This window comes from Bubalus kerabau, chromosome 6 (assembly GCF_029407905.1).
Source record: "Bubalus kerabau isolate K-KA32 ecotype Philippines breed swamp buffalo chromosome 6, PCC_UOA_SB_1v2, whole genome shotgun sequence".
NCBI lineage: Eukaryota > Metazoa > Chordata > Mammalia > Artiodactyla > Bovidae > Bubalus > Bubalus kerabau.
Window position 1 is genome coordinate 55,605,221 of NC_073629.1, and position 27,405 is coordinate 55,632,625.

At 35.4% G+C, this 27,405-nt stretch overlaps 1 protein-coding gene across 6 annotated transcripts in view; it reads right to left on the reverse strand.

Annotated features, from left to right (window-relative positions):
• Nucleotides 1-27,405, reverse strand: part of PKN2 (protein kinase N2) — a 157,650-nt gene that overhangs the window by 62,478 nt on the left and 67,767 nt on the right. For 4 of the 6 annotated variants that reach the window (XM_055585261.1, XM_055585258.1, XM_055585257.1 and 1 more), the window contains exons 2-3: nt 23,593-23,893; nt 950-1,104 (exon numbers count right to left, since the gene is read on the reverse strand). In XM_055585261.1, coding sequence (XP_055441236.1) covers nt 950-1,104; nt 23,593-23,824 — 387 coding nt within the window. In that variant the 5' untranslated portion in view covers nt 23,825-23,893. Of the gene's footprint in view, nt 1-949; nt 1,105-7,779; nt 8,604-23,592; nt 23,894-25,009; nt 25,203-27,405 lie in introns of those variants that run through there. The other 2 variants (XM_055585262.1, XM_055585263.1) reach the window with 2 other exon arrangements.

Consider the following 27,405-nt stretch of genomic DNA (forward strand, 5'->3'; position numbering starts at 1 on the left):
GAAGAAACTAATTCACAGAGACAAAAATCTTTAAAATAAATAAGCTGAAAGTAAAAGGGTGGATTTTATAATAAATCCACCTTGCTAAAACTTTTTGAAAATTATAAAACTATAAAACCTTAGATTGGAAAGGACCTTCATGTTAAACTGGTTTGGTTGTTCCTAACATTTTCTCTTTCACATTATATCTCAGAAAAAGGACACACTCCCATTAATAACAAGTGCTCCCTATAACACTAGTTTTCAATTAGGAGTAACATGTCCATACCAGATGCCTTAAAGTACCCAAAGATGAGTCCAATCATTGACAATAGAATGTTTTCTCTTTTCATTTGTTCTTTCCTAAAGATCTATATATAGTGATGGAAAACTCATTATAGCTTAAATCTTTTTAAATAAATTTTTTGTTTTATTAACAGAACAACTATAGATTTACAGAAAAGTTGCAGTTTTCTGTGGACAGTTCCTCTGCACCCTTTACTCAGACAATTCTACTTAAAAAAATTGTACTGATTGATTTTGGTAGAAATGAGCAATTTAGAAAGTATTACTTTAGAAATCTTTAGTTTCCAACTTGTTTTATTGTCAATACTTATAAATTTGGAGGTTAAAAAGATTTCAGAAATCCTAATACAGTGCTTAAACAGTAAAATCATGAAAAGCAAAAAATGCAAGAAATGTAGTACTAAACAAACCATGCAAAGGATACTTGTTTACAGTATAAGAGCTTAAACAAGAAGAGTATCATTTCGTTCACATCAACTGTGAACATTCACATCAGATAAATTTTTTATACCTTTGTACCCTGTCCACAAATGACTGTGAAAGTGCCACAAATTCTGATTCTGGGTTTCAAATAAATTTTATCAGGTAGGCTAAATCACACATGGGGAAATCTGTGAATAATGAGAATCAACTGTATACGCCTACATTTATTTACTGTACTTACCTTTGAGGATCCATTTGAATACATCTGTATCATGTTCTCTGCACCTTGTTTTACTTTAAGTTCTATATCCAATTGTTTTTGTAAGGCCATCAACCTATTATTGCTGGTGGAACAACGAGAGTCACTACTGGGAGTATCTGGAGTCCGTGGGCAATCTGTAAGTCAAACAGCACATTAAAAATTATTTACTAGGATGAATTGCTGCTTAAAATTGCAAGTTAATATTTTCAAAGAATAAAGAATTATAAAGTTTGAGATAAGCTTAAAGTCATTTAAATAGAATCTCCTTATGCTTACAGATAATATGAGAATTTATTATATGGGCTTCCCTGGTGGCTCAGAGGGTAAAGCATCTGCCTGCAATGCAGGAGACCTGGGTTTGATCCCTGGGTCAGGAAGATCCCCTGGAGAAGGAAATGGCAACCCACTCCAGTAATCTTGCCTGGAAAATCCCATGGACAGAGAAGCCTGGTAGACTACAGTCCATGGGATCGCAAAGAGTCGGACACGACTGAGCAACTTCACTTTCACGCTTACAGACAATATGAGAATATATCAGAAAAATATTCAAGTGGAGTTGTAGGACCACCTGCCAAGGATACTATAGAAGTGACTATCCTGAGTCTGAAGCTGAGTTTAATCACTGTTCAAAGTTTTACTAGCACAATTACTTTATAATTAAATCATTTTGACTAATCTGTTCAACAATTAAACTAAATTTCCTACTTATTACATGACTAGTTAGAAAATAAAGCATTCTCAAACAAACTCTACTAAAATAATTACTTATAAACAGGACTAAGGGTACTTCAAATATCATACTAGCATTAATTAAGTAATAATCTAAGTGTATGCATAAAGCCTTCACATTTTATTTTCGACTATGATGGTAGGGGGTGTAGGAAGACCAAAAATTTAAGTCCACTGCTTTTCATAAAGCATACCATGGTACTTTTATTTGGAAACAAAAACAGAAACAAAAACTTCAAATACAACATTCTAATTATTCTTGGTAATCCATTATTGTTGAAACACATCTAATAATTTGACCACATATCTAAAATTCCTCATATTGAAGTTCACTATTTTGTGTTTTATCCACACCAAGTTAATGAACTTACAAAAATACAGATACTATGTTATATACTGATACAAAATAATATCATTTTATAATTTATATAGCTACTTTACAAGGTGTAAGTCCTGATCTAAGGACTTTCTTGACTCACTAGGCCTCATAACCGCACTGTAACAAGTATTATACCTATATTACAGAAAAAAAACTACAGCACAGGGAAGTTAAGAAACTTGCCCAAGGTCATACAGCTAGTAAGTCAGTTCTGTTCCAAAGTCTAGCTTAATAATTGCTGTGCTATGCTACCTTTTAGCTGTTTGTAAGTCTTGTAAACAAGTGTCCTAGACTCTGTGTGTATACTTACATATTTAACAGTATAATTTATACACACAAATATGTGTATACATGCATATTAATTCTTTAAGAAAAACAACCATTTGAGACAGATATTAGGCACGCTTTACACATCAGGAAATAGGTAAAGTCAGAGTTATTAACTAGGATTGAAATTCATGAATGGTTTTTATTGTTACTGAATTCTCATATTACAAACGAACTGCTCCAAAAGTTGATTTTTTTAATAAGTGACATACACTTAAAACTACTATAAAAGGTAGATAATTTTTCAGGCACACAAAAGAACTATTAAATATATTTATATGGACAGAATGTTTGTTCACCCCCAAAATTCATATGTTGAACCTCTAATGTGAGAGAACTTGGGAGGTGAGGCTTTCAGGAGTAATGAGGTCATAGGGTAGTCTCCCTTAGTTACGTGAGGATATGGTGAAAAGATGTCTACAAACGAGGAAGAGGGCCATCATTGTAACTCCATGTTGGCACCTTAATCTTGGACTTCTCAGCCTCCAGAACCATGAGAAACAAATTTCTAGTTTATGGTATTTTGTTTAAATACCATAGTCTATGGTATTTTGTTTAAATTCTTTAAACAAAAAGAATTTAAAACAATTAAAATTTTGTTTAAATTATTTTTTTAATTGCTAAGAAGTAGTTCCTTTAATTATTATTATATTTTTATTTACTATTTATTTTGGCTTCATTGGGTGTTTGTTGCTGCACAAGGGCTTCTCTAGCTGCAGTGTGTGGGCTCAGGAGTTGCAGCTCACAGGCTTAGTTGTGGTATGTGTAATCTTAGTTCCCTGGCCAGGGATCAAACCCAGGCCCCCCTTCATTTGTAGTGTGGAGTGTTATCCACTAGACCACTGGGGAAGTCCCTATGGTATTTTGTTAAAGTAGCCTAGATTAAGACATAACTATACACACAAACACACCCATACACACACACTTCAGAGGTTGTGCCTAGGTCTGAATCTCAGTTTGGGCCCTGAGATTTAGTACAAACCATGAGATATGGGATAAATTACCTAATAGCTCTGTGCTTCATATTTCTCATCTGTTAAATAGTGAAAATGACCTCTGCCCCACAGAATTATTGTGACTAAATGTTATGTGTAAAGAGCTTAGAAAAGGGCAGGGTGCATAGTAAATCCAATAAACATTAACTAGAACTAGTCAGTGTACAAGTGTTTGCTGAATACATAAATCAAATGCACGTTACAGTAATGACTAAAAAGTATATTCAGATTTGTGAACAATTACGTTTTCTCCTCCATTTCCCTTTTTTAAAATATAAATGATATAAGACTCTTGGAAAAAACTTAAAATTATAAAAAATCTGGTACATAAAGTTAATTTCTAGTAAGCACATTTTTTAAAAGAACTGGAATGAATCAGAGTTAAAAGGTCCTCATTAGAGACACGTATGGAAATGTATTGCTTATAAAATATTTGATGGTGTTTAGTCTACAGTGAGAAAGAGAAATGATTTTTGCCTAAACATTTAAAAAATTATGAAAGAAGCTGTCCTTTCACAATCTTCTCATAGGGTAGAGAATTAGAAACAATGGGTAAAGGTAGCGATAGCAAAACTTTTATCACAGAAAAAGAGAAATTCTTTATATTATGAGTTATCTAAAAATTAAATGGTTTACCTTAAAAATGTAATAAAATCCCTTGTCTCTGGAAGCATTTACATAGAAACCAGATTATAAACTATTAAAGATACTAAATAAGAAATTCTTGCGCATTAAAGCACGTTGTCCAAGACACTGAAATAGCCATTCATTCTATCAGTTGGTCAATTTGTATATTATAATGTCTAATACTGTTTCCACGGAAAATTACATCTTGAGTTTTAAAAGAATTTTAAGAACATAAGAAATAACACACTGGAGGACTTCCCTGACAGTTCAGTGGTTGAGAATCCGCTTAGCAATCAATGCAAAGGACACAGGTTCGATCCCTGATCCAGGAAGATTCCACATGCCACAGGGAAAATAAGCCTTGTGTGCCACAACTACTGAACCTGTGCTCCACAACAAGACCATACACCAAGACAAAGAGTAGCTAGCCCTCACTTGCCCCAACTATAGAAAGCCCGTACCCAACAACAAAAAACCAGCACAGCCAATAAATAAATAAAATTAAAAAAAAAAAAAGAACACAATGGTTAAGAGTCTGGGCTCTTGAGGTCAGAATGTCTGAATTAAAATCCTGTGACTGTTACTTATTGGTGTGATCTTAATCAGATACTTAGTATCTGTGTTATAATTATCTAACCACAAATTGGGTGTTACTGTGAAGATAAATCCTGAATAGTGCTTAGGCTAAAATGTAGGGCTCAATAAAATTACGTGTCAGGGTTCAGTTAAGCAGCTGATATTTCTGCCATCTAATCTCCAAAGGAATTCACAAATTTTGTAATATAACCTCATTTTACAAATAAAAAAGCATACTCAGAGAGGCTAAGTAATTTGCAAAAGTCACAAGTATACATAAGCCAATCAGAAATTCAACTTTAGAAATGTCTTGTTTTATAAAGCCCACTTTTTACTCATTTAGAGGTTAGAAAAACACTGTGCTGTATTCTTTAGATTTTAGCTGTTTTCTCTTTCAACCTGCTTTCTCTAGTTTATTTGTTAAAAATTTTTTTAAACTTTTATACAATTTTTAAAGGTTACTTTTCATTTACAGTTATTACAAAATATTTGTAATTACTAGCGTTGTATTATACATCCTTGAGTTTATCTTACACTCAATAGTTTGTACCTCACTCTCCCACACTGCCCTCCCCCAACTTTCCTCTCCTCTCTGGTAACCACTAGCTTGTTCTCTGTTAGCAACAACTTTGCTTATTTTATGTTATATTCATTTGTCATACTTTCTAAATTCCATATATAAGCAGTATCATATAGTATTTATCTTTCTGACTTATTTCATTGGCACAATGTCCTCCTCCAAGTCCATCCATATGACTACAATGGCAAAATTGTTCTTTTTATGGCTGAGTAGTATTCCATTATATACACACACACACACACACACACACCACAGCTTCTTTATCATCAGAGAATAGACACTTAGGTCGTTTCCATACTTTGGCTATTATAAACAATGCTGCTATGAACATTGCGGTGCATGCATTTTTTTTGAATTGGTGGTTTGGGTTTTTTTTGGATATATACCCAGGAGTGGAATTACTGAGTCATATTATTTCTGAGAAATCTCCATACTTTTTTCCACAGTGGTTCCACCAATTTACATTACCATCAACAGTGTACAAGGATTCCCTTTTCTCCATCTCCTTGCAGACATTTGTTTTTTTATAGGCTTTTTGATGATAGCCATTCTGACAGATGTGAGGCAATACCTCTTTGTGGTTTTGATTTGCATTCCTCTGATGATTAGCAATAATGAGTATCTGTTCATGTGCCTGTTGGCCATCTGCATTTCTTCTTTGGCTAAGTGTCTATTGATTTCTTTGGGCTATTTTAAAAATTTTTTAAAAAGCGTTGAGCTGTATGAGCTGTTTACATATTAATCCTTTATTAGTTGTATCATTTGAAAACATTTCCTCCCATTCAATACATTTTTTGTTTTATCAATGGTTTCCTCTGCTGTGCAAAAGCTTTTTAGTTAGATCTCATCTGTTTATTTTTGCTTTTATTTCCTTTACTTTAGAAGAGGGTTCAAAAAAATAATCGCCATGATTTATGTCAAAGAGTGTTCTGCCTGTTTTCTTGTTGGAAGTTTAACATTTTTGGATTTAAATAGGCCTTTAATTCATTCGGAATTTATTTTTGTACATGACGACAGACAATGTTTTAATTTCATTCTTTTATATGCAGCTGTCCAGTTTCTCCAGCACCACTTGCTGAAGAGACTGTCTTTTCTCCATTGTATATTCTTGCCTCCTTTGTCATAGATTAATTGACCATAAGAATATGGGTTTATTTCTGGGCTTTCTAGCCTATTCCCTTGATTTTTTGCCAGTACCATACTGCTTTGATAACTGTAGCTTTGCAGTATAGTCTGAAGTCAAGGAGCTTGATTCCTACAGCTCTGTTCTTTGTCAAGATTGTTTTGGCTATTCAGGGACTTTTGTGTTTCTATATAAATTCTAAAATTGTTTTAGTTCAGAGAAAAATGTTATTGGTATTTTGATAAGAGATTGCACTGATCTGTAGATTACCTTGAGTAATATGGTCCTTTTAACAATAATGATTCTTCCAATCCAAGAACAGGATATATCTTTCTATCTGTATCATCTTCAATTTCTTTCATCAGAATTTTATAGTTTTTGGAATACAGGTCTTTTGCCTCCTTAGTTATTCTTTTTGATACAATGGTAAATGGGACTGTTTCCTTAATTTATCTTTCTGATTTCTTTTGTGAATGTATAGAAATGCAATAGATCTCTGTATATTAATTGTATATCCTGCAAATTTACTGAATTCATCGATAAGCATCTTTAGGTGGCATCTTTAGGATTTCCTATGTATAGCACAATGTCATGTGGAAACAGTGACAGTTTTACTTCTTCCTTTCCAATTTGGACTCCTTTTTTTTTTTTTCTCCCTCTGATTGCTGTGGCTAGGATCTCAGGGATGGTGGAGCCTGGTGGGCTGCCATCTATGAGGCTGCACAGAGTAAGACACGACTGAAGTGACTTAGCAGCAGCAGCAGCAGGACTTCCTAAATGATGTTAAATAAAAGTGGTGAGAATTTTGTCTTATTTCTGGCCTTGGAGGAAGTGCTTTCTACATTTCACCACTGAGTATGACGTTAGCTCTGGGACTGCCATATATAGCCTTTACTATGTTTAAGTATGTTCTCTCTATCTTCATTTTCTGGAGAATTTTTATCATAAAAGGATGTTGAATTTTATTAAAAGTCTTTTCTGCATCCATTGAGATGATCATACAGTTTTTTTCTTCAATTTGTTAATGTTGTGTATCACACTGATTGACTTGTGTATACTGAAAAACCCTTGCTTCCCTAGGCTAAATCCCACTTGATCGTTGTGTATGATTCTTTTAATGTATTGCTGGATTTGGTTTGCTAGTATTTTATTGAGGATTTTAGTGTCTATATTCATCAGTGATATTGGCCTGTAACTGTCTTTTTTTGTGTATGATAGCTTTGGAAAACATTCTAGGAAATTATAATTCCACAAAAATAACTCTAGAAGAGATAACAGTTATAAAAAAAAATCACAGTGCTACAAAACACCTCAAATAAATTAGCTAGGAAATATTTGAAGTCTTTAAGTACCTGACAAGGTAGGTTGACTAACTTAATACTCCATGTGTAATCTCCTTCTTTCATGCTTAAAATAAGAGGCAGCTTATTAAGGGGAAAATAAAAACAAAAAAGCAAGATTTCTCAGACTTACTTGCACTTGGGGGCTAGGGAGGAGGCAGTGCATTCATGGTGCATGTGACAGAATTCCAGGACAGATATAAGCGACGTTTGTACCTTTGTGCTTCTGAGAATGGTTTTGCTTTTCTGAACAAAAGTACTTATTGGGTTCTCATCATCCTAGTGAAGTAAAGCTTGGATTTTAATAAGAGTTCAAGAAAAGGCCTAAGGACTCTTACAAAGTAGTCAGTCAGACCAGGAAAAACATGATTAAAGACAGGAACCTCAAAAGTTGTCATCCATAACAGCTGAATTTATTGACTTGCCTTTGGCTTGGGGTGACTAGGGGGAAGGGAAATGGATATTCTTTAAAAAACAAAAAACAAAATTCCTATTGCTCTCATACAGGTTTGACGCAGGAAACCATACTATCTATGTGACCCTGCCAAAACTAAGCATGAATTTTAATTGGCTTCAGATTAATGCTTTCAGGCATCTTACAGAAACAAATGCAAATCCTTTTTGAAAGAAGGCACTTTAAATCCAGGCACTAAAATAATTCCCACAGGTAAAGTTCCAGTGAAAATGTACAACAATTAGAAATCACAAAGTACAGGCAGAAAAAGAAATTCACCATGAGTGAGAAAAAAAACTAGGAGTAGCATAGCAAAGATTTCATTTGTTATCATTATGTTGCACAAAATGTGAAAAAGTATATTTTATAGGTAAAGTTAAATTAAAAACATATCAAAAGAATGACTAAAACAAGAGACTGTCGAAGATTAACAAAACTAAGCATAAATTGTAGTAGTAAAATATATATATATGTATATAGATAGATGGACAGCAGAATTAGAAACATAATGTACATGGTCAAGACCAAACTGGACATGCAGAAAGAAATTATTAGAGAAATGGGCAAAGACTTGAAGAAATTACTATTCGTCTAGTTAGAGCAACAAAATGAAACAGAAGAGAGAATAGAGGAGGAGCAATATTGGAGAGGGGTTAAGCACTTCTCATAATCAATGAAACACACAAATCTCAGATTCAGGAACCCAACAAATCCCAAGCAGATCAAATGAAAGGAAACATATACCATTATACAGAACACTGTAGACAAACAGCTTGTTAAAAACATCTAGGGAGAAAGGGCAGAATATCAGCACAGTTTAAGTATTAGACTGGCAGCTGCCTATTCAACAACAGGGCAATCCAGAAGACATAAAATAATAGTTTACAGCTATTGATAGAAATTAAATTCCAACCTAGAATGATATACCAGAGAAAATATCTTTCTAAAGTCTATACCTTTAAGAAGAAAAAGAAACAAAATGAAGGAAGGTCTGAGAAGCATGAGGAAATGATGTACAAAGAAAATAAATGTAAACCAACAATGACTATATAAAATAATAATTAATCTAATTTATGGAATTGAAGATACAATGATAGAACTAGAATATGAACGATGATAGCACATAAGTGGAGTTAAGTAGACTGAAATTATTCTTAATTTCTTATACGGTATGGAAAGAAGGTATACCACTAAGAGTCTAGTTGACAAAGAGAAACCACACTAGATATTTCGAACAAAGGGAATTTAACACAGGGAAATAGTTACATCATAAATATTCAGGTATTGTGCAAAGGACTTGAGAAAAAAATTCCTTTTCTCAGACAGCTTAGAAGATACAGTCTATATACGTACATAAAGGGGTATGCATGTCCATTTCTAAATAGTATATGTGTGCATACATTAACATTTTCAAGTATACTGAAGAATTGAAAGAATTGTGTAGTGAGCACCCATATTCCCACCACCTAGATTCTACCAATACACACACACATACAAACACAAACACCCCAAACTCATGTGAAGAAAGATTAAAAAAAGAGAGAGAGAGAAAGCAAATATAAATGGTAGGAGGAAAGATGGGATAATTAGATTTGGGAGGAACAGCGTCAGAATTGAAGTAAGAGACAGAGCCCAGATTATATGAAGGGTATCTCTGTAATGCTACAAATTTGTACTCTATTCTGTAAAGAATGGAGTCATTGAGAGATTTAAAGCAAGAAAGTAACAGGATCAAAACTGAATACTAAGTAAAAATTACTGGTAGCACTGTTTAGGTTGGATTAAACCTGAACTTGGAGGCTTTAGCAGTGAGGATTGAGAATACAAATTCGAGACCTATGTCAGAGGTAGAATCTACAGGCTTGGTGAAATGACTTACACTGAAGACTGAAAGTAGAAAAGAGAGAAAGAAATCTATAGTAAATGTCAGATTTCATTTATAGATTATGGGGCCCATGCCATTAACAAGGCAGAAAACAAAAGGGAAAGATTTAGAGGCAGTGTTCCAGAAAAGAAGAGTTCAACTTTAAACATGACAAAAGGCAAAGTCAGTAGGATAATACCTATATTCAGGTAATTATCCAAAAGGTAATAAGGCTATAAATTCTCAGATGAAGCCCAGAAAATCCATCTTGGTTTGAAATACCACTCTAGAAGTCAGCAGAAAATACGACATGGTTAAAAGCTCCTTGTTGCTGTTCAGCTGCCAAATTGCGTCCAACTCTTTGCGACCCCATGGATCGCAGCACACTAGGCCACTCTGTCCACCACTATCTCCCTGAGTTTGCTCAAACTCATGTCCATTGAGTCAGTGATGCTATCCAACATTATCATCCTCTGTCACACCCTTCTCCTCTTGCCGTCAATTTTTCCAAGCATCAGGGTCTTTTCCAATGAGTCAGTTCTTTGCATCATGTGGCCAAAGTATCTGAGCTTCAGCTTCAGCATCAGTCCTTCCAATGAGTATATTCAGGGTTGATTAATCTTTTAGGATTGACTGGTTTGCTTTCCTTGCTGTCCAAGGACTCTCAAGAGTCTTCTCCAGCACCACAGTTTAATTCTTCAGCACTCAGTCTTGTTTACAGTCCAATTCTTACATCCATACTTGACTGCTGGAAAAACCATTGCTTTGACTATATGGGTCTTTGTCAGCAAAGCGACGTCTCTGCTTTTTAAAACAGTCTAGGTTTGACATACCTATTCTTCCAAGGAGCAAGCGTCTTTTATTTTCATGGCTGCAGTCACCATCTGCAGTGATTTTGGAGCCCAAGAAAAAAATGTCTGTCACTTTTTCCATTGTTTCCCCATCTATTTGCCATGAAGTGATGGGACTGGAGGCCATGATCTTAGTTTTCTGAATGTTGAGTTTTAAGCCAACTTTTTCACTCTCCTCTTTCACTTTCATCAAGAGGTTCCTTAGTTCCTCTTCCCTTTCTGCCATTAAAGTGGTATCATCTGCATATCTGAGGTTGTTGATATTTCTCCAGCAATTGTGATTCTAGCTTGCGATTCATCTAGCCCAGCATTTCGGATGATGTACTCTGCATATAAGTTAAATAAGCAGGGTGACATTAATACAGCCTTGACGTACTCCTTTCCCAATTTTGAACCAGTCCATTGTTCCATGTCCAGTTCTAACTGCTGCTTCTTGTCCTGCATACAGGTTTCTCAGGAGGCAGGTAAGGTGGTCTGCTATCCCCATCTCTTGAAGAATATTCCAGTTCGTTGTGATCCACACATTCAAAGGCTTTAGCTTAGTCAGTGAACCAGAAGTATATGTTTTTTCCAATTCTCTAGTTATTCTTGTTATTCTCCTTAGGGATAACATTTTCCAAGGGCAGAAAGATGAGTAAAAATGGAATTTGCTAGTAGTTTCCCCAACAACGTATAGAGCAACAGATATACTGTTTCTGGTGCTTTTAGTATTTTCTCTAAATCCACAACTGAGCGGTTGGCTTTCAAAATGAGTTAAGAGTTCTAGAACACAGGAGCAGTCCTCATCCATAGAAGACTCCTAACTAAGGCTCAGCCTTAAACTGTTCCCTTGATTTTCTTGGAGGTTAGTATTGTAACTGAATCTTTACTTCCCAGCCTCAGGAAAGTTTCCTCAGATTTTACTTACATGCCAATACAGGTTTCATGTTCAGATTTAGAAAAGCTTAACTGTCTCATGGACTTTCTTGGTGGCTCAGTGGTAAAGAATCGGCCTGCAATGCAAGAGACACAGATTCGATCTCTTGAGTTGGGAAGATCCCCCTGGAGAAGGAAATGGCAACCCACTCCAATATTATTGCCTGGGAAATCCCATGGACAGAGGAGCCTGGCAAGCTACACTCCATGGGGTTGTGGAGTTGGACATGACTTAGTTACTAAAGAACAACAATTAAATGCCTCATACTTGACCTTTTCTTAGGCTATTAAAACCCCTGTTCACCAAACACCATAGAAAGAGCATAGTCTGTATTTTCTTTGTTTTATGAATGAGAAACAAGGCCTGGAGAGGCTGTACCACTACAAGTGGTATACAACCACATAAATACATGATGGCCCAGCTGGAATGAGACCTTGGATTATACAAACTATGGTCTTGACACCTAGCTGACTCCCAATGCTCAATATTCATAATGTTGTCTTCTATAGCCAGGATGTCTGTTTAGGGAACAAAACTATTTATTTAATTTTTTTAAAATAAGAGGAAATATAATTGAATATAATTGAAGTAAATCTAGCCAAATCTAAATTAATAAAAGCAGTAATATACTGAAGCACTATCTTCCTATTTACCACTCTCACAAAGACAATCTATGTCTCTTAGTTACCATTCACTGGTCAACATTTTGGTTTTTACTTATACACTGATTTTTAAAATAAGCTGCTCCAGATTCTTGACCTGTGTTACAATCATGTTAACTGTGTTATTTCCCTCCAGATGCAGCTTTCTTGTTTAAACAGATATGCTTACCATATACAGTCATCTGGAAACTGTCCAGATTATAATAAATGCTCATTAGTTATTAATGGATCTTAATCAAGATTTCTGTGTACTCAGGGTGACCTTTGTCAGATGTCACTCAACTGAAGTAATTTTGCTGAAATAATTTATAACTACTACAACCTTTAATTGAACTTTCTTAGTATTTTACAAAAACAGCATGGATAGGATTGTGGATTACAGGTCAGATCCTGTAAAACTCTTAAGAGAAAAACATAGGCACAACACACTTTGACATAAATTTCAGCAACATCTTTTTTGACACACCTTTTAGAGTAACAAAAATAAAAATAAACAAATGGGACCTAACTAAACTTAATCTTTTGAACAGCCAAGTTCAGTTCAGTTCAGTTGCTCAGTTGTGTCCGATTCTTTGCAACCCCATGGACTGCAGCACGCCAGGCCTCCTGGTCCATCACTAACTCCCGGAGTTTACTCAAACTCATGTCCATTGAGTCAGTGATGCCATCCAACCATCTCATCCTTTGTCATCCCCTTCTCCAACCACCTTCAATCTTTCCCAGCATCAGGGTCTTTTTAAATGAGTCAGTTCTTCGCATCAGGTGGCCAAAGTATTGGAGTTTTAGCTTCAACATCAGTTCTGCCAATGAATATTCTGGACTGATTTCCTTTAGAAGGGACTGGTTGGATCTCCTTGCAGTCCAAGGGATTCTCAAGAGTCTTCTCCAATACCGCAGTTCTAAAGCATCAATTGTTCAGCACTCAGCTTTCTTTACAGTCCAACTCTCAGATTCATACATGACTACTGGAAAAACCATAGTTTTGACTAGATGGACCTTTGTCAGCAAACTAATGTCTCTGCTTTTTAATATCCTGTCTAGGTTGCTCATAACTTTTCTTCCAAGGAGTAAGCATCTTTTAATTTCATGGCTGCATTCACCATCTGCAGTGATTTTGGAGCCCAAAAAAATAAAGTCTGACACTGTTTCCCCACCTATTTGCCATGAAGTGATGGGACCAGATGCCATGATCTTCGTTTTCTGAAGGTTGAGCTTTAAGCCAACTTTTCACTCTCCTCTTTCACTTTCATCAAGAGGCTCTTTAGTTCCTCTTAGCTTTCTGCCATAAGGGTGGTGTCATCTGCATATCTGAGGTGATTGATAGTTCTCCTGCAATCTTGATTCCAGCTTGTGCTTCTTCCAGCCCAGCATTTCTCATGATGTACTCTGCATATAAGTTAAATAAGCAGGGTGACAATATACAGCCTTGATGGACTCCTTTTCCTATTTGGAACCAGTCTGTTGTTCCATGGCCAGTACTAACTGTTGCTTCCTGACCTGCATTCAGATTTCTCAAGAGGCAGGTCAGGTGGTCTGATATTCCCATCTCTTGAAGAATTTTCCACAGTTTGTGGTGATCCACACAGTCAAAGGCTTTGGCATAGTCAATAAAACAGAAATAGATGCCTTTCTGGAACTCTCTTGCTTTTTCAATGATCCAGCGGATGTTGGCAATTGGATCTCTGGTTCCTCTGCCTTTTCTAAAATGAGCTTGAACATGTGGAAGTTCACATTTCATGTACTGTTGAAGCCTGGCTTGGAGAATTTTGAGCACAGCAAAGAAAACCATAAATAAGACAAAAAGATAACCCTCAGAATGGAAGAAAATAGTTGCAAACAAAGCAACTGACAGAGGATTGATTTCCAAAATATACAAGCAGCTCATGCAGGTCAATTTCAAAAAAACAAACAACCCAATCAAAAAATGGGCGGAAGACCTAGACATTTCTCCAAAGAAGACAAAGATACAGATGGCTAACACATGAAAAGATGTTCAACATCATTCATTATTAGAGAAATGGAAATCAAAACTACAATGAGGTATATCACCTGACACTGGTGATATACCTGGCCATCGTTAAAAAAATCTACAAACAATAAATGCTGGAGAGAGTGTGGAGAAAAGGAACCCTCTTACACTACTTGTGGGAATGTAAACTGATACAGCCACTATGGAGAACAGTATGGAAAGTCCTCAAAAACTAAAAATAGAAGAACCACATGATCTAGCAATTCCACTCCGGGGCATATACCCAGAGAAAACTATAATTCAAAAAGGTACATGCACCCCAATGCTCACTGAAGCACTATTTACAATAGCCAGGACATGGAAGTAACCTAAATGTCCATCAACAGAGGAACGGACAAAGAAGATGTGGTACATACATACAATGGAATATTACTTGGCCATTTAAAGGGAAAAGATTATGTCATTTGCAGAGATGTACATGGACCCATAGACTGTCATACAGAGTGAAGTAAGTCAGAAAGAAAAATAATGTTAACACGTACGTGTGGAATCTTATTTGCAAAGCAGAAACAAAGAGACAGATGTATAAAAAAAATTAATGGATACCAATGGGAAGTGGGGAAGTGCGATGCATTGGGAAATTGGGATTGATACGTACACATTACTATGTATAAGATATATAAGTAATGAGAACCTACTGTATATCACAGGGAACTCTACTTGGTGTTCTGTGATGACCTGACTAGAAGGGAAATCCAAAAAAAGGAGTATATATGGCTGATTTAGTTTGCTGTATAGCAGAAAATGACACAGCAGTGTAAAGCAACTATACTCCAATTAAAAAAAAAACAAACCTGTCTTCCCAAGTGACTGTACTGTTTTTGCATTCCTACCAGCAAAGGGTATAAGATTATCGGACCCAAAAAGCATTTGAGCATAACATCTAACCCATCATTGTCTGTGACTATGATATGCTGTCACAGGGAAAAACCCCAATGAACCAAGCTTAAGTATAAAAATAAGATAAGAATATTATACTTTTTCAGTTCAGTTCAGTCGCTCAGTCATGTCCAACTCTTTGGGACCCCATGAATCGCAGCACGCCAGGCCTCCCTGTCCATCACCAACTCCTGGAGTTCACTCAAACTCATGTCCATTGAGTCGGTGATGCCATCCAGCCATCTCATCCTTGTTGTCCCCTTCTCCTCCTGCCCTCAATCCCTCCCAGCATCAGAGTCTTTTCCAATGAGTCAACTCTTCGCATGAGATAGCCAAAGTATTGGAGTTTCAGCTTTAGCATCATTCCTTCCAATGAACACCCAGGATTGATCTCCTTTAGAATGGACTGGTTGGATCTCCTTGCAGTCCAAGGGACTCTCAAGAGTCTTCTCCAACACCACAGTTCAAAAGCATCAATTCTTAGGCACTCAGCTTTCTTCATAGTCCAACTCTCACATCCATACATGACCACTGGAAAAACCATAGCCTTGACTAGATGGACCTTTGTTGGCAAAGTAATGTCTCTGCTTTTCAATATGCTATCTATGTTGGTCATAACTTTACTTCCAAGGAGTAAGTGTCTTTTAAGTTCATGGCTGCAATCACCATCTGCAGTGATTTTGGAGCCCAAAAAAATAAAGTCTGACACTGTTTCCACCGTTTCCCCATCTATTTCCCATGAAGTGATGGGACCGGATGCCATGATTTTCGTTTTCTGAATGTTGAGCTTTAAGGCAACGTTTTTACTCTCCTCTTTCACTTTCATCAAGAGGCTTTTGAGTTCCTCTTCACTTTCTACCATAAGGGTGGTATCGTCTGCATATCTGAGGTGATTGATAGTTCTCCTGGCAATCTTGATTCCAGCTTGTGCTTCTTCCAGCCAAGCGTTTTTCATGATGTACTCTGCATATAAGTTAAATAAGCAGGGTGACAATATACAGCCTTGATGGACTCCTTTTCCTATTTGGAACCAGTCTGTTGTTCCATGGCCAGTACTAACCGTTGCTTCCTGACCTGCACATAGGTTTCTCAAGAAGCAGGTCAGGTGGTCTGGTATGCCCATCTCTTGAAGAATTTTCCACAGTTTATAGTGATCCACACAGTCAAAGGCTTTGGCATAGTCCATAAAGCAGAAATAGGTGTTTTTCTGGAAGTCTCTTGCTTTTTCCATGATCCAGCAGATGTTGGCAGTTGGATCTCTGGTTCCTCTGCCTTTTCTAAAAAGAGCTTGAACATCTGGAAGTTCACAGTTCACGTATTGCTGAAGCCTGGCTTGAAGAATTTTGAGCATTACTTTACTAGCGTGTGAGATGAGTGCAACTGTGTGGTAGTTTGAGCATTCTTTGGCATTTCCTTTCTTTCAGATTGGAATGAAAACTGGCCTTTTCCAGTCCTGTGGCCACTGCTGAGTTTTCCAAATTTGCTGGCATATTGAGTGCAGCACTCACAGCATCATCTTTCAGGGTCTGAAATAGCTCAACTGGAATTCCATCACCTCCACTAACTTTGTTTGTAGTGATGCTTTTTAATTAAGCAGAAATACCAGCAACAGAAAAAGGAAAGGAAAATGTATGAAAGCCAGAAACTTTCATAATTTGATGAAAACCATTAATCTACACACCTATGAAGCTCAAGATAAATACAAAGAAATTCACACCTAAGCTCATCATAGTCAAAGCATTAAAAACTGAAAACAAAGAGGAAAATCTTGAAAGCAGCAAGAGGAAAGACTCACTACATACAGAACAATAACTATGAATATCAGACTCCTCATATGAAAGGATAAAGGATCACCAGAAGTGGGATGACACAGCCAAAGTCCTAGATGGAAAAACCGTTAACCAACAATTCTATATCCAGCAAAACTATCCTTCAAAAATGAAGGTGAAATAATTCCCAGTTAAACAAAGATAGCGGGAATTTATTGCTATCTGAACTTTCTTACAAGAAATATTAAAAGTCTTTCAGATTGAGAAGAAATGGCACCAGCTGGTAACTTAAATCCACATGAATAAAATGCTCTAGAAAAGTTAAATACCTTCATAAAGATAAGTTTATGTAAAAGTTGTATGTGTATGTTCGTATCAGCAATATCTATAAAAGGTCAACTGTGGAAACAACCCAGATGTCTCATCAACTGGTGAATAACTAAGGAAAACATGGTATATTCATATAATGGAATACTATTCAGCACTAAAAAGGAATGAAGTACTGAGAAGGCCCAGAGCTAATTTATAAAAGCCAGTAACTAGGCCCCAAGTGTGAAAACAAAACTGACGACTGAAGTTTAGAGTCAAAACATATGGAAAAAATGTCTATGAAATGATAGAACCACTGTGCTGTGCTGTGTTTAGTCATTTAGTCACATGTGACTCTTTGCTATCCCATGGACTGTAGTTTGCCAGGCTCCTCTGTCCATGGGGATTCTCCAGTCAAGAATATTAGAGTTGGTTGCTATGCCTTACTCCAGGGAATCTTCCCAGCCCAGGGATCAAACCCAGGTCTCCCACATTGCAGGTGGATTTTTTACTGGCTAAACCACCAGGGAAGCTGGATAGAACCACTGCTGCTAAGCTAAGTCACTTCAGTCGTGTCTGACTTTGTGCAACCCCATATACAGCAGCCCACCAGGCTTCCCATGCATGAAAGTGAAAAGTGAAAGTGAAGTTGCTCAGTCGTGTCTGACTCTGTGCGACCTCTTGGACTGCCGCCTACTAGGCTCCTCCGTCCATGGGATTTTCCAGGCAAGAGTACCGGAGTGGGGCACCATTGCCTTCTCTGATAGAACCACTGGGTAGCTATAAATCCTTCTGAGCTCTGAGGCTGATCTGGCATGTGGCAGAAACATCTAGACTACACCCTAGCCAACCCACATAGGAGATGGGAAAATGGGGCTTTTTGAACAACAAATCCAATGCAACTTAAGATCAGGGAGAAGCACAAAGCTATGAGTTTGGCAGTCTTTGATCAATCTGCAGCTCAAAGACTGCTTTTAATATATAGACTTAAAAGATAACTCATTTTGATTATTCAACAAACAGGTAATGAGGACCTGCTTACTCTCAGGCATGATGTTAGGTGATACAGATATGAAACAAACAAAACTTAGTTGATGATCTTGAGATTAAGAAAAAAAGAAACAAGATTGTGGGCTGTAATTTTTTTTGTTTAAAATAAACGACTTAGGCATTAAAATTTCATAACTGCCTTCATCTGTTACATGACACCTTAATATTCAAAAACTGCTTATTGCCTAACTGTTGGTAGAAAAGGCCTACATTCTGTACCTACAGCATGCACAATTCTTTCATAAATTCTGCTTAAGATGGTGCCATTTTTTTTTTTCTTTCCTTTTCCTAATTACAATAATATATATGGTCAATGACTACACACCAGTTAGACTGCTTAAAAAAATACATTAACAATACCAAGTGCTGGAGAGGATGTGGTACAATTGGAACTCTCATATATTGCTGGTGAGAATGAAAAATAATATAGCCACTCTGGAAAAATAATACAACCACTTTGGCAGTTTCTTATATTATCAAACATATTAATATATGATTTAGCAATCACACACCTAAGTATTTACCAAGATGGACCAAAAACATGTTCAAACAAAAACCTGTTAATGGTCAGTTATAGCAGCTTTACTGATAACTACCAAAAAATTTAAAAGAACTCTAAAGTTCCCGGTGGAAGAATGGATAAATAAACTGTGGTACATCTATATGACGGACTACTACTCAGCAGTAAAAAAGAATAAACTGGTGCTAAATGCAATAACCTAGATGAATCTCAAACAGAAATATGCTGAGTGAAAGAAGTCAGACCTAAAAGGTTATAAACTTTATGGCTGCATTTATATGATATTCTTGAAAAGCAAACTATAAGTGACAGAGGACAGATCAGTGGTTGCCAGGGGATATGGAGTAGGAAGAGGGTGTGACTACAAAGCGATACTACTGCCCTTTTTCCTGATTGTGGTGGTATTTAGATGAACTTATCTGTGTATTAAAATTCACTGAATGAGGGACCCAGGAAGAATCAGTTTTACTGTGTATTAACTTTAAAAAATATATCATCAAGAATTCACATATTAGATGTCTATGAATCAACTAATTTCATGATTTTAAAGACAAGAAAATAAATCCAGAGGCATTAAAAGTGACTTGTTAATTAATGATTATAGTTACCAACCTAATGGCAATCCTTTCCTTAGGAGTTCACAACTTAATTCAACATATGCTTACCTCAAAATGAGAAATTCAATCAGAAATAAGGATTATGTAGAAATAGCGTAATAAATCAAGCTACACCTTTTAATAAACATAAAAGTCAACTATAATTTCTATGCTACATTTAGGTAGATAGGCCAATAATAAAAAAGAAATTTAAATTCTCACTTGTACTCATTCAAGAAAGACTTCATAAACTACATTTTAGTTATTAAGTTGGCGCCCTCGATACAGATACAGCTCAGAAATTGAGAAGTTCCCAAAGTTAATTCCAAAAAATTCCAGGGAATTTCCTGGCAGTCTGATAGTTAGGACTCTGTGCTTCCACTGCAGGGGCCATGGGTTCAATCCCTGGTTGGGGAACTAAGATAATGCATGCTGTGCACTTCAGCCAAAACAAACAAGCAAAACCACACACAAAATTCCAACACTATTAGTTCTATACTAAATCAATACTGCCTTTCTGAATATTCTACATATTAAAGAAAATATCCCCCACCTCAAATGGCAAAAAATCAATCTAAGCATGTTGGGGTCAGAGAAAATGGAAATGGGAAGAGGGAAAGAGAAGGAAATAAGGTAAAAACAGAGGGATTTAAACTATACAAATCATTAGTTATACCTAATAAAATATGAGAAATATTCTTGTCCTCTTCTTTAAGAATAACATATAAGATTCCAAAGATTCAGAAAATCAGTTCTTTCTTAAATATTTAAGAGTTTTAGTGATCAACTATGACCTAGATTACAAATCCACTTTACAGAGATCCAAAACTTTTTTCACAAAGTACAGTCAGCCTCATTTTACAATACATTTCTAATTTCCAAGCGGGAATAATAATAATAATACTCCATGAGACTATCCTATAAATATATGGAAGGTGAATAGGAAGCTTATAGTATCATAAACATGAAGAGAACATAAAAAAAATTCACTTTTTACTACTCAAGAATAAACGAACACATATATTTTAGACATTAACAGTCTCAAATGATCATCTTCACACTATAATAAGCAATATTTCAGAGACATTTATGGCTAAAGTCTTAAATTTTATCTGATAAATGTCCTTATTTTACAAATTAGAAACTAATGGCTAAAGGAGTTAATTATTGCAGAAGTGAGTTAAAAGCAGGTCTCCTAATTGCTTACATGGCAATCATATATACAATGCAAATTTATATTCTATCCCTGTCTCCTTGAATCATTCATTTTGCTCACATACCCTCAAGTCAACAGGAATTAGCCAAATACTTCTGCACATAAGTATGTGCACATACTTATACTTTAGAGAACTGAAAGCAAACACCAGGTCCTTGACTCTTTATGTCAGATCTAATCAAGTTAAATGATTTTGTCTACTTTAGTATGCGATGTAAAACATAAAATTTCATGGCAATCTGACGTAAAAATTAATGATTAACTACCTTAATCCTCTGTGGTGTTGTTGATTTTAATGCAGTCAAGTTATAAGAGAAAATGAAAACAAAACAAAGCAAAAAAAAAAAAAAAATTACCAAGATGTGTGCATATGGCATTTGCGAAGAGAACTATTTTTTTTAATACATTCAAATTTTAACCAACTTGTCAAGTTCATTGCAACAAACTTAAGCATTAAGAAGTAACACTAGAATGTTATGTTTCATAGAACATCTGCCCTGTAATTATCTGATAAGTCAAATGAACAGCAAAGAAAGTTTCTGGAAATATTTATCGTAAAACTTTATTTAAGGTTTTATTCCCCAAGTTATTAAATAAAATACCATGATAAATTATGGTTTGGTATTATTATAATTATAAAAACTAATATAATATATTTATTTACTGGGATTTTTTTTTGAGATATAATATTCACAACTAAACACCTACTATGTTCCACTCTTTTATGATAAACCTTGAAAATACCTGAATAAAAACAATGGTCCTGTCCTCAAGGATCATATAGTTTAGTAAGGAGTATTAAAATTTGCAGAAATAAATTGTAATACAACATAATACAACAATGAGTGGACAAAGCAGAATAGAGAATCAGAGAAAGTCAAGGAAGGATTCAGTGACATTCAAATTGAGTGTTGAGGTAGAAAAGAAATCTGACAGAAGGTCTATAAGGTCATTTCTTCATATGAAACTCTAGGAAAGACAAGTCTAATCTAAAGTGATAGTAGGCAAACCAGTGGTTACCTAAACCCAAGCATGGGAAATCAGAGATCGACGGGACTATTATGAATACTATACGAGAACCACTGAAGTGATGGTCAGGATCCCTAGCTGTAGTGATGGTTACCTGGATATAGCCATTTGTTAAAACACATCAAATCATATTCTTAAAATATGTGCATTTTATCATAAGTAATTTATACACTACAGTAAAGTTAGTTGTTTAAAAATGACTTGGGAAACCAAATGGGCTATTCTCTGTGTGGCAAAAACACTTTTATATTGCAATTAGAAGGTAGTCATTGGTATTCTGTGATTAGCAAAATGTTTTCTCTAAATGGAATTTAAAGCTCCAGCACAGTTTCTTATTTTAGAACTCTCCTAAAGAAGTAATGGGCAAAGAATGTAGAGCTCGGCAGAGTTCCAACAGAACAGGCTATTTCCAAGTTTATATGATATTACTAAAAAAAGCATTTCATAATACGAATTTCCATTTATAATGTAATTATTGAACACGTGGATAAAAAAATACTAGATTGAAGAGTTCTTTAGCTAGTTTTGTAATTCTGGGCAAACTTATTTACATATTTGGGATTATTTCAGTTCTAAAATAAGAAGACTGGTTTCTTTATGATTTCTTTCACTTTTAAGATTTAATTATTCTTACATGATTAAAATCTCTACATTGAATCTCCAAATGAAACCCCTAAGGTAAGTCCCAGATGTTGAAAGGAATGTATTAAAACAAATTCTATCAAGTACATGGAATATCAGAAGCACAACATTTAAGATTTGCAATTTATGGATCTTAATCAAATTTATGTACTTTCTTCACTTTAATTTTACTTATATCATTTTTTCTTAGCTAATCACACAGGTTCTTCTAAAATTTCTATGGTGCTAGATACATCATTCTACATATACCACTCTTTGTCTTTGCAAATAAATAAACTAAGGATTATAGACATTAAATTACTAGTTTAAAATATTTTCTTTGCAAAGACAAAACTATTAGATCAAATGTGTCTTATATGATTTGTTAAGTAAAAAGGTTTAGAAAGAATGTATAAATATAAATGGATGAACACTGATACAAATACAGACTTTTTTTTTTTCTGTAAGGATATACAACAAAAAAGCAATAGTACCTTTAGGGAGAGGGCCTAGACTTGATAGAGGTCATTTTTCTATTTTTATTTTCTGTACCATTTGAAAAATTTCCAACAAGAACATCTGTTAATTCTAATGTTTAGAAATTATGCTCTTAAGCTGGACTTATAGGTTGTATTTTCCTTTCATTTTTTATACCGAAGGAAAAAAAGTAATGTTTGGCTTTTTAAATGTTTTTCTTCTTTTTCAAACAAAATGCCTGGTAGTGTAAGTTGTTAATTCAGTCACTTAGAGCACAAAGAACAGAGGTCACAGGTTTGAACAACTACTTTTGCAAAAAAATAAAAATATCCCTTGGTCATACAGTGCATTTTTAACTTTAAAAAGTCATCTGGCAAACCTGTGCTGCTGATCACAAGAATGAATCGGGTAAGAGCATGTGGTTGATCCAATACAAAACACAAATAATGGAAAATAAGTAATGTCTTAGTGACAGAGAGTAAGAGAGTAGACAGCAGAATTACTCATCTCTAAGTAAATATTTTAATCTTCACATCCATCAACTCAATACACTTCTGAATAAAATATAAATAAGACCTTAACTGTAGGAGAAAATATAGCCCCTGTACTTTTGTTAAGGCTAAAGACTATACATGGCAAAAATCTTACTATTTATAAAATAATACATTCTTGTTAGTACACTATATAAACATCAAATAAAATACCTGTAACATCTTCTGGATCTGATACAACAATATGTGCATTTAGTTCCTGTAGCTTGTGATGTAATTCTTCTAATTTTTTATTTGATTTTTTCAAAATGTTGTCCACATAAGCCAAACTTTTTTTATCTGTTGTGACTTTTCTCAGATTTTCAGCTCCTTCTTTGATTTTCAGTTCTTTCCTTATTTCTCTCTTAATTCGATCCTTGATATCATCCAATTTCTGTTGCACCATTGTATCTGAAAAGTCTAATTTTTGAACAGCACTCACATTCTCAGAAAAAGGAAGACTTCGGGAATCGCCCTACAGAAAAAAAAAACAAACATACAAATGTGGGAGTTTAGAAAAAGTTATTTGCTCAGTAAAATATTCAGTATAAGAATAAAACTGTACTAAAGGCAATTCTTCAAAATCTCTGCCCACTCACTAAATAGCATTACCTGACAAATTTACATTAAAATAAACACATCTGCACACAAAGGCATCTTTGGGCTGTAAAAACAGTGGATGTTTGATATTCCACAAGCCCAAATTAGATTCTAGCAGCACCTACACGGTGAACGTTGAGCAAGTTATTTAACCTTTCAAATACTCAGTTTAATTGTCTGCAACATCTAAATATTAGGCAGTTTTCAGAGGTAACATGGTAATTTAAAATATCATATGTGAAATTCCAAATATAATTCCTGGCCCAGTATATAGTCACTTAATAAGTAAAGATTATTATTAAATTCCATAGGTAAGAAAAAATTCTATTTTATCTTCTATAAGAAATCTCTTAAAAATAAAATAATATTTGCAAAAATAAAATTATATCCTTATGACTACTTTTTAGTTAAGCAATTAAAAGTATTAGGGCTTGCGAAAACTATTTTAGAACTCTATATATTTCATGGCTAACTATCCCAATTGATAATTTGGTTGACATTACATAAAAATAACTACTAAAAAAAAAATGTCTAAACCATATCCTACTGATAGAAGCTAAGACAATACAAAGTATCAGTTATTCATCTTAAAATGAAAATCAAATCAGGTAAGCACATCTAATCCATATTTAAAACAAGAAAACATGTTCTGGCTATTTGTACTGATACATCATTCACTATTTTAACTTCGAATACTATAACACTATTGGTTGTTAAGTTAACTTTTACCTTTGGGACGAGAAATTAAGTTTGTGAAAGACACAGAAGAGATGTTCACCCTTTATGTATCTTTTGAACCACAGATCTAAGTAATTAAAAGATTTTCTTTTATTTTTTTGAGACTTCATCACACCCATAAAATTATTTCTATTTAAATTCTTGGTGCAAGAATTATGTCTAATTCTTAACCTCTGAAAAACATATATTTTGAAAATAGTGTGTTAACAGATGCAAAGACCAGGATTTTGTCTTGGCTTTGGTATGAATTTACCTGGTGCCAACAGGCATACTACGCAAAAAACGAAGTATGTGTGTGCCAAGTCGCTTCAGTTGTGCCCAACTCTCTGAGACCCTATGGACCGTAGCCCACCAGTTAGTTTCCTTGGCCCATGAGATTCTCCAGGCAAGAATACTCGAGTGAGTTTCCATGCCTTCTTCCAGGGGATCTTCCCAACCCAGGGATTGAACCTGAGTCTCTTAAGTCTCCTGCATTGGTAGGCAGGGTTCTTTAACAAGTGCCACCTGGGAAGCCTAAAAATGAAGTATATAGTTGATGTATAAATTTGTTCTTAACCTTCTAGGGCCAAGAGCTCCTTTGAAACTCTGACCAAAAAAAAAAAAAGAGGAGAACAAATAAAATTTCATATCTGTACGTACAATTTAGCTCTTACAAATTCTTGAAATAGGTGATCTACACCAACTGGCCTTAAATACAAACAGAGTGATCTCCTATCTGGACTAAAATGTCTATTAGGTTTATCACTATTTATAATGGAATGTCAGTCCTAACATCTATTTATTCAGTTTTCAAACTTTATAAATCCACCTTTGACTGGTCATCAAATACGAAGGATTATTATAAAAACAGAAAATCCCAAATTTCTGTTGTCTAGCTTCAGGTAAAGTAAACTGAGGCAAACAATTCTTAAATGAAAAAGTTTAAGCTAACTGCATTCCTCTAGATATCTGATATTTTTGCTTCTATCTTTATAGACTTAGAAAATACCACATGAATTGCTTTCACCAATCTGTACTTTAATACTAGGTACTAATCCAGAACTTAAGTGTCTCAGAAATTTTTTTCTTTATGCCCCATAGACTAGGGGTATAAAGAAATACCTAACAATTCCATTGCTAGTAAAGTAATGCTCAAAATTCTCCAACCCAGGCTTCAGCAATATGTGAACCGTGAACTTCCTGATGTTCAAGCTGGTTTTAGAAAAGGCAGAGGAACCATAGATCAAATTGCCAACATCTGCTGGATCATGGAAAAAGCAAGAGAGTTCCAGGAAGGCATCTATTTCTGCTTTATTGACTATGCTAAAGCCTTTGACTGTGTGGATCACAATAAACTGTGGAAAATTCTGAAAGAGATGGGAATACCAGACGACCTTCTTGTATTTGAGAAATTTGTATGCAGGTCAGGAAGCAACAGTTAGAACTGAACATGGGATAACAGACTGGTTCCAAATAGGAAAAAGAGTACATCAAGGCTGTATATTGTTACCTTGTTTACTTAACTTCTATGCAGAGTACATCATGAGAAATGCTGGACTGGAAGAAACAGAAGCTGGAATCAAGATTGCCGGGAGAAATATCAATAACCTCAGATATGCAGATGACACCACCCTTATGGCAGAAAGTGAAGAGGAACTCAAAAGCCTCTTGATGAAGGTGAAAGAGGAGAGTGAAAAAGTGGGCTTAAAGCTCAACGTTCAGAAAATGAAGATCATGGCATCCGGTCCCATCACTTTCATGGGAAATAGATGGGGGACCAGTGGAAACAGTGTCAGACTTTATTTTTCTGGGCTCCAAAATCACTACAGACAGTGACTGCGGCCATGAAATTAAAAGACGCTTACTCCTTGGAAGGAAAGTTATGACCAACCTAGACAGCATATTCAAAAGCAGAGACATTACTTTGCCAACAAAGGTTCTTCTAGTCAAGGCTATGGTTTTTCCTGTGGTCATGTATGGATGTGAGAGTTGGACTGTGAAGAAGGCTGAGTGCCTAAGAATTGATGCTTTTGAACTGTGGTGTTGGAGAAGACTCTTGAGAGTCCCTTGGACTGCAAGGAGATCCAACCAGTCCATTCTGAAGGAGATCAGCCCTGGGATTTCTTTGGAAGGAATGATGCTAAAGCTGAAACTCCAGTACTTTGGCCACCTCATGCGAAGAGTTGACTCATTGGAAAAGACTCTGATGCTGGGAGGGATTGGGGGCAGGAGGAGAAGGGGACAACAAGGACGAGATGGCTGGATGGCATCACTGACTCGATGGAGGTGAGTCTGAGTGAACTCCAGGAGTTGGTGATGGACAGGGAGGCCTGGCGTGCTGCGATTCATGGGGTCGCAAAGAGTCGGATGCGACTGAGCGACTGATCTGATCTGATCTGAAGGTCTAAATAACTTAATCAATACTTGTAATAATTTAGTATCTGTTTAAAATAATACACATTGAAAGAAACATTAATTTTTATTTCATTCTTTAATAACTAGTTGCTTATTAACAGGATCTGCCCACTGGGTAACTTGGAATTTCTCAAAACCTGAAATCAGATTGGACATTCCCACCTTCATCTCCTATTCTGCCAGTACATATGGGTTGTAGAATAACCTTAATATTGAAGTTTTACAGACTCTGTTTAGCTCACATGGTATGCAACA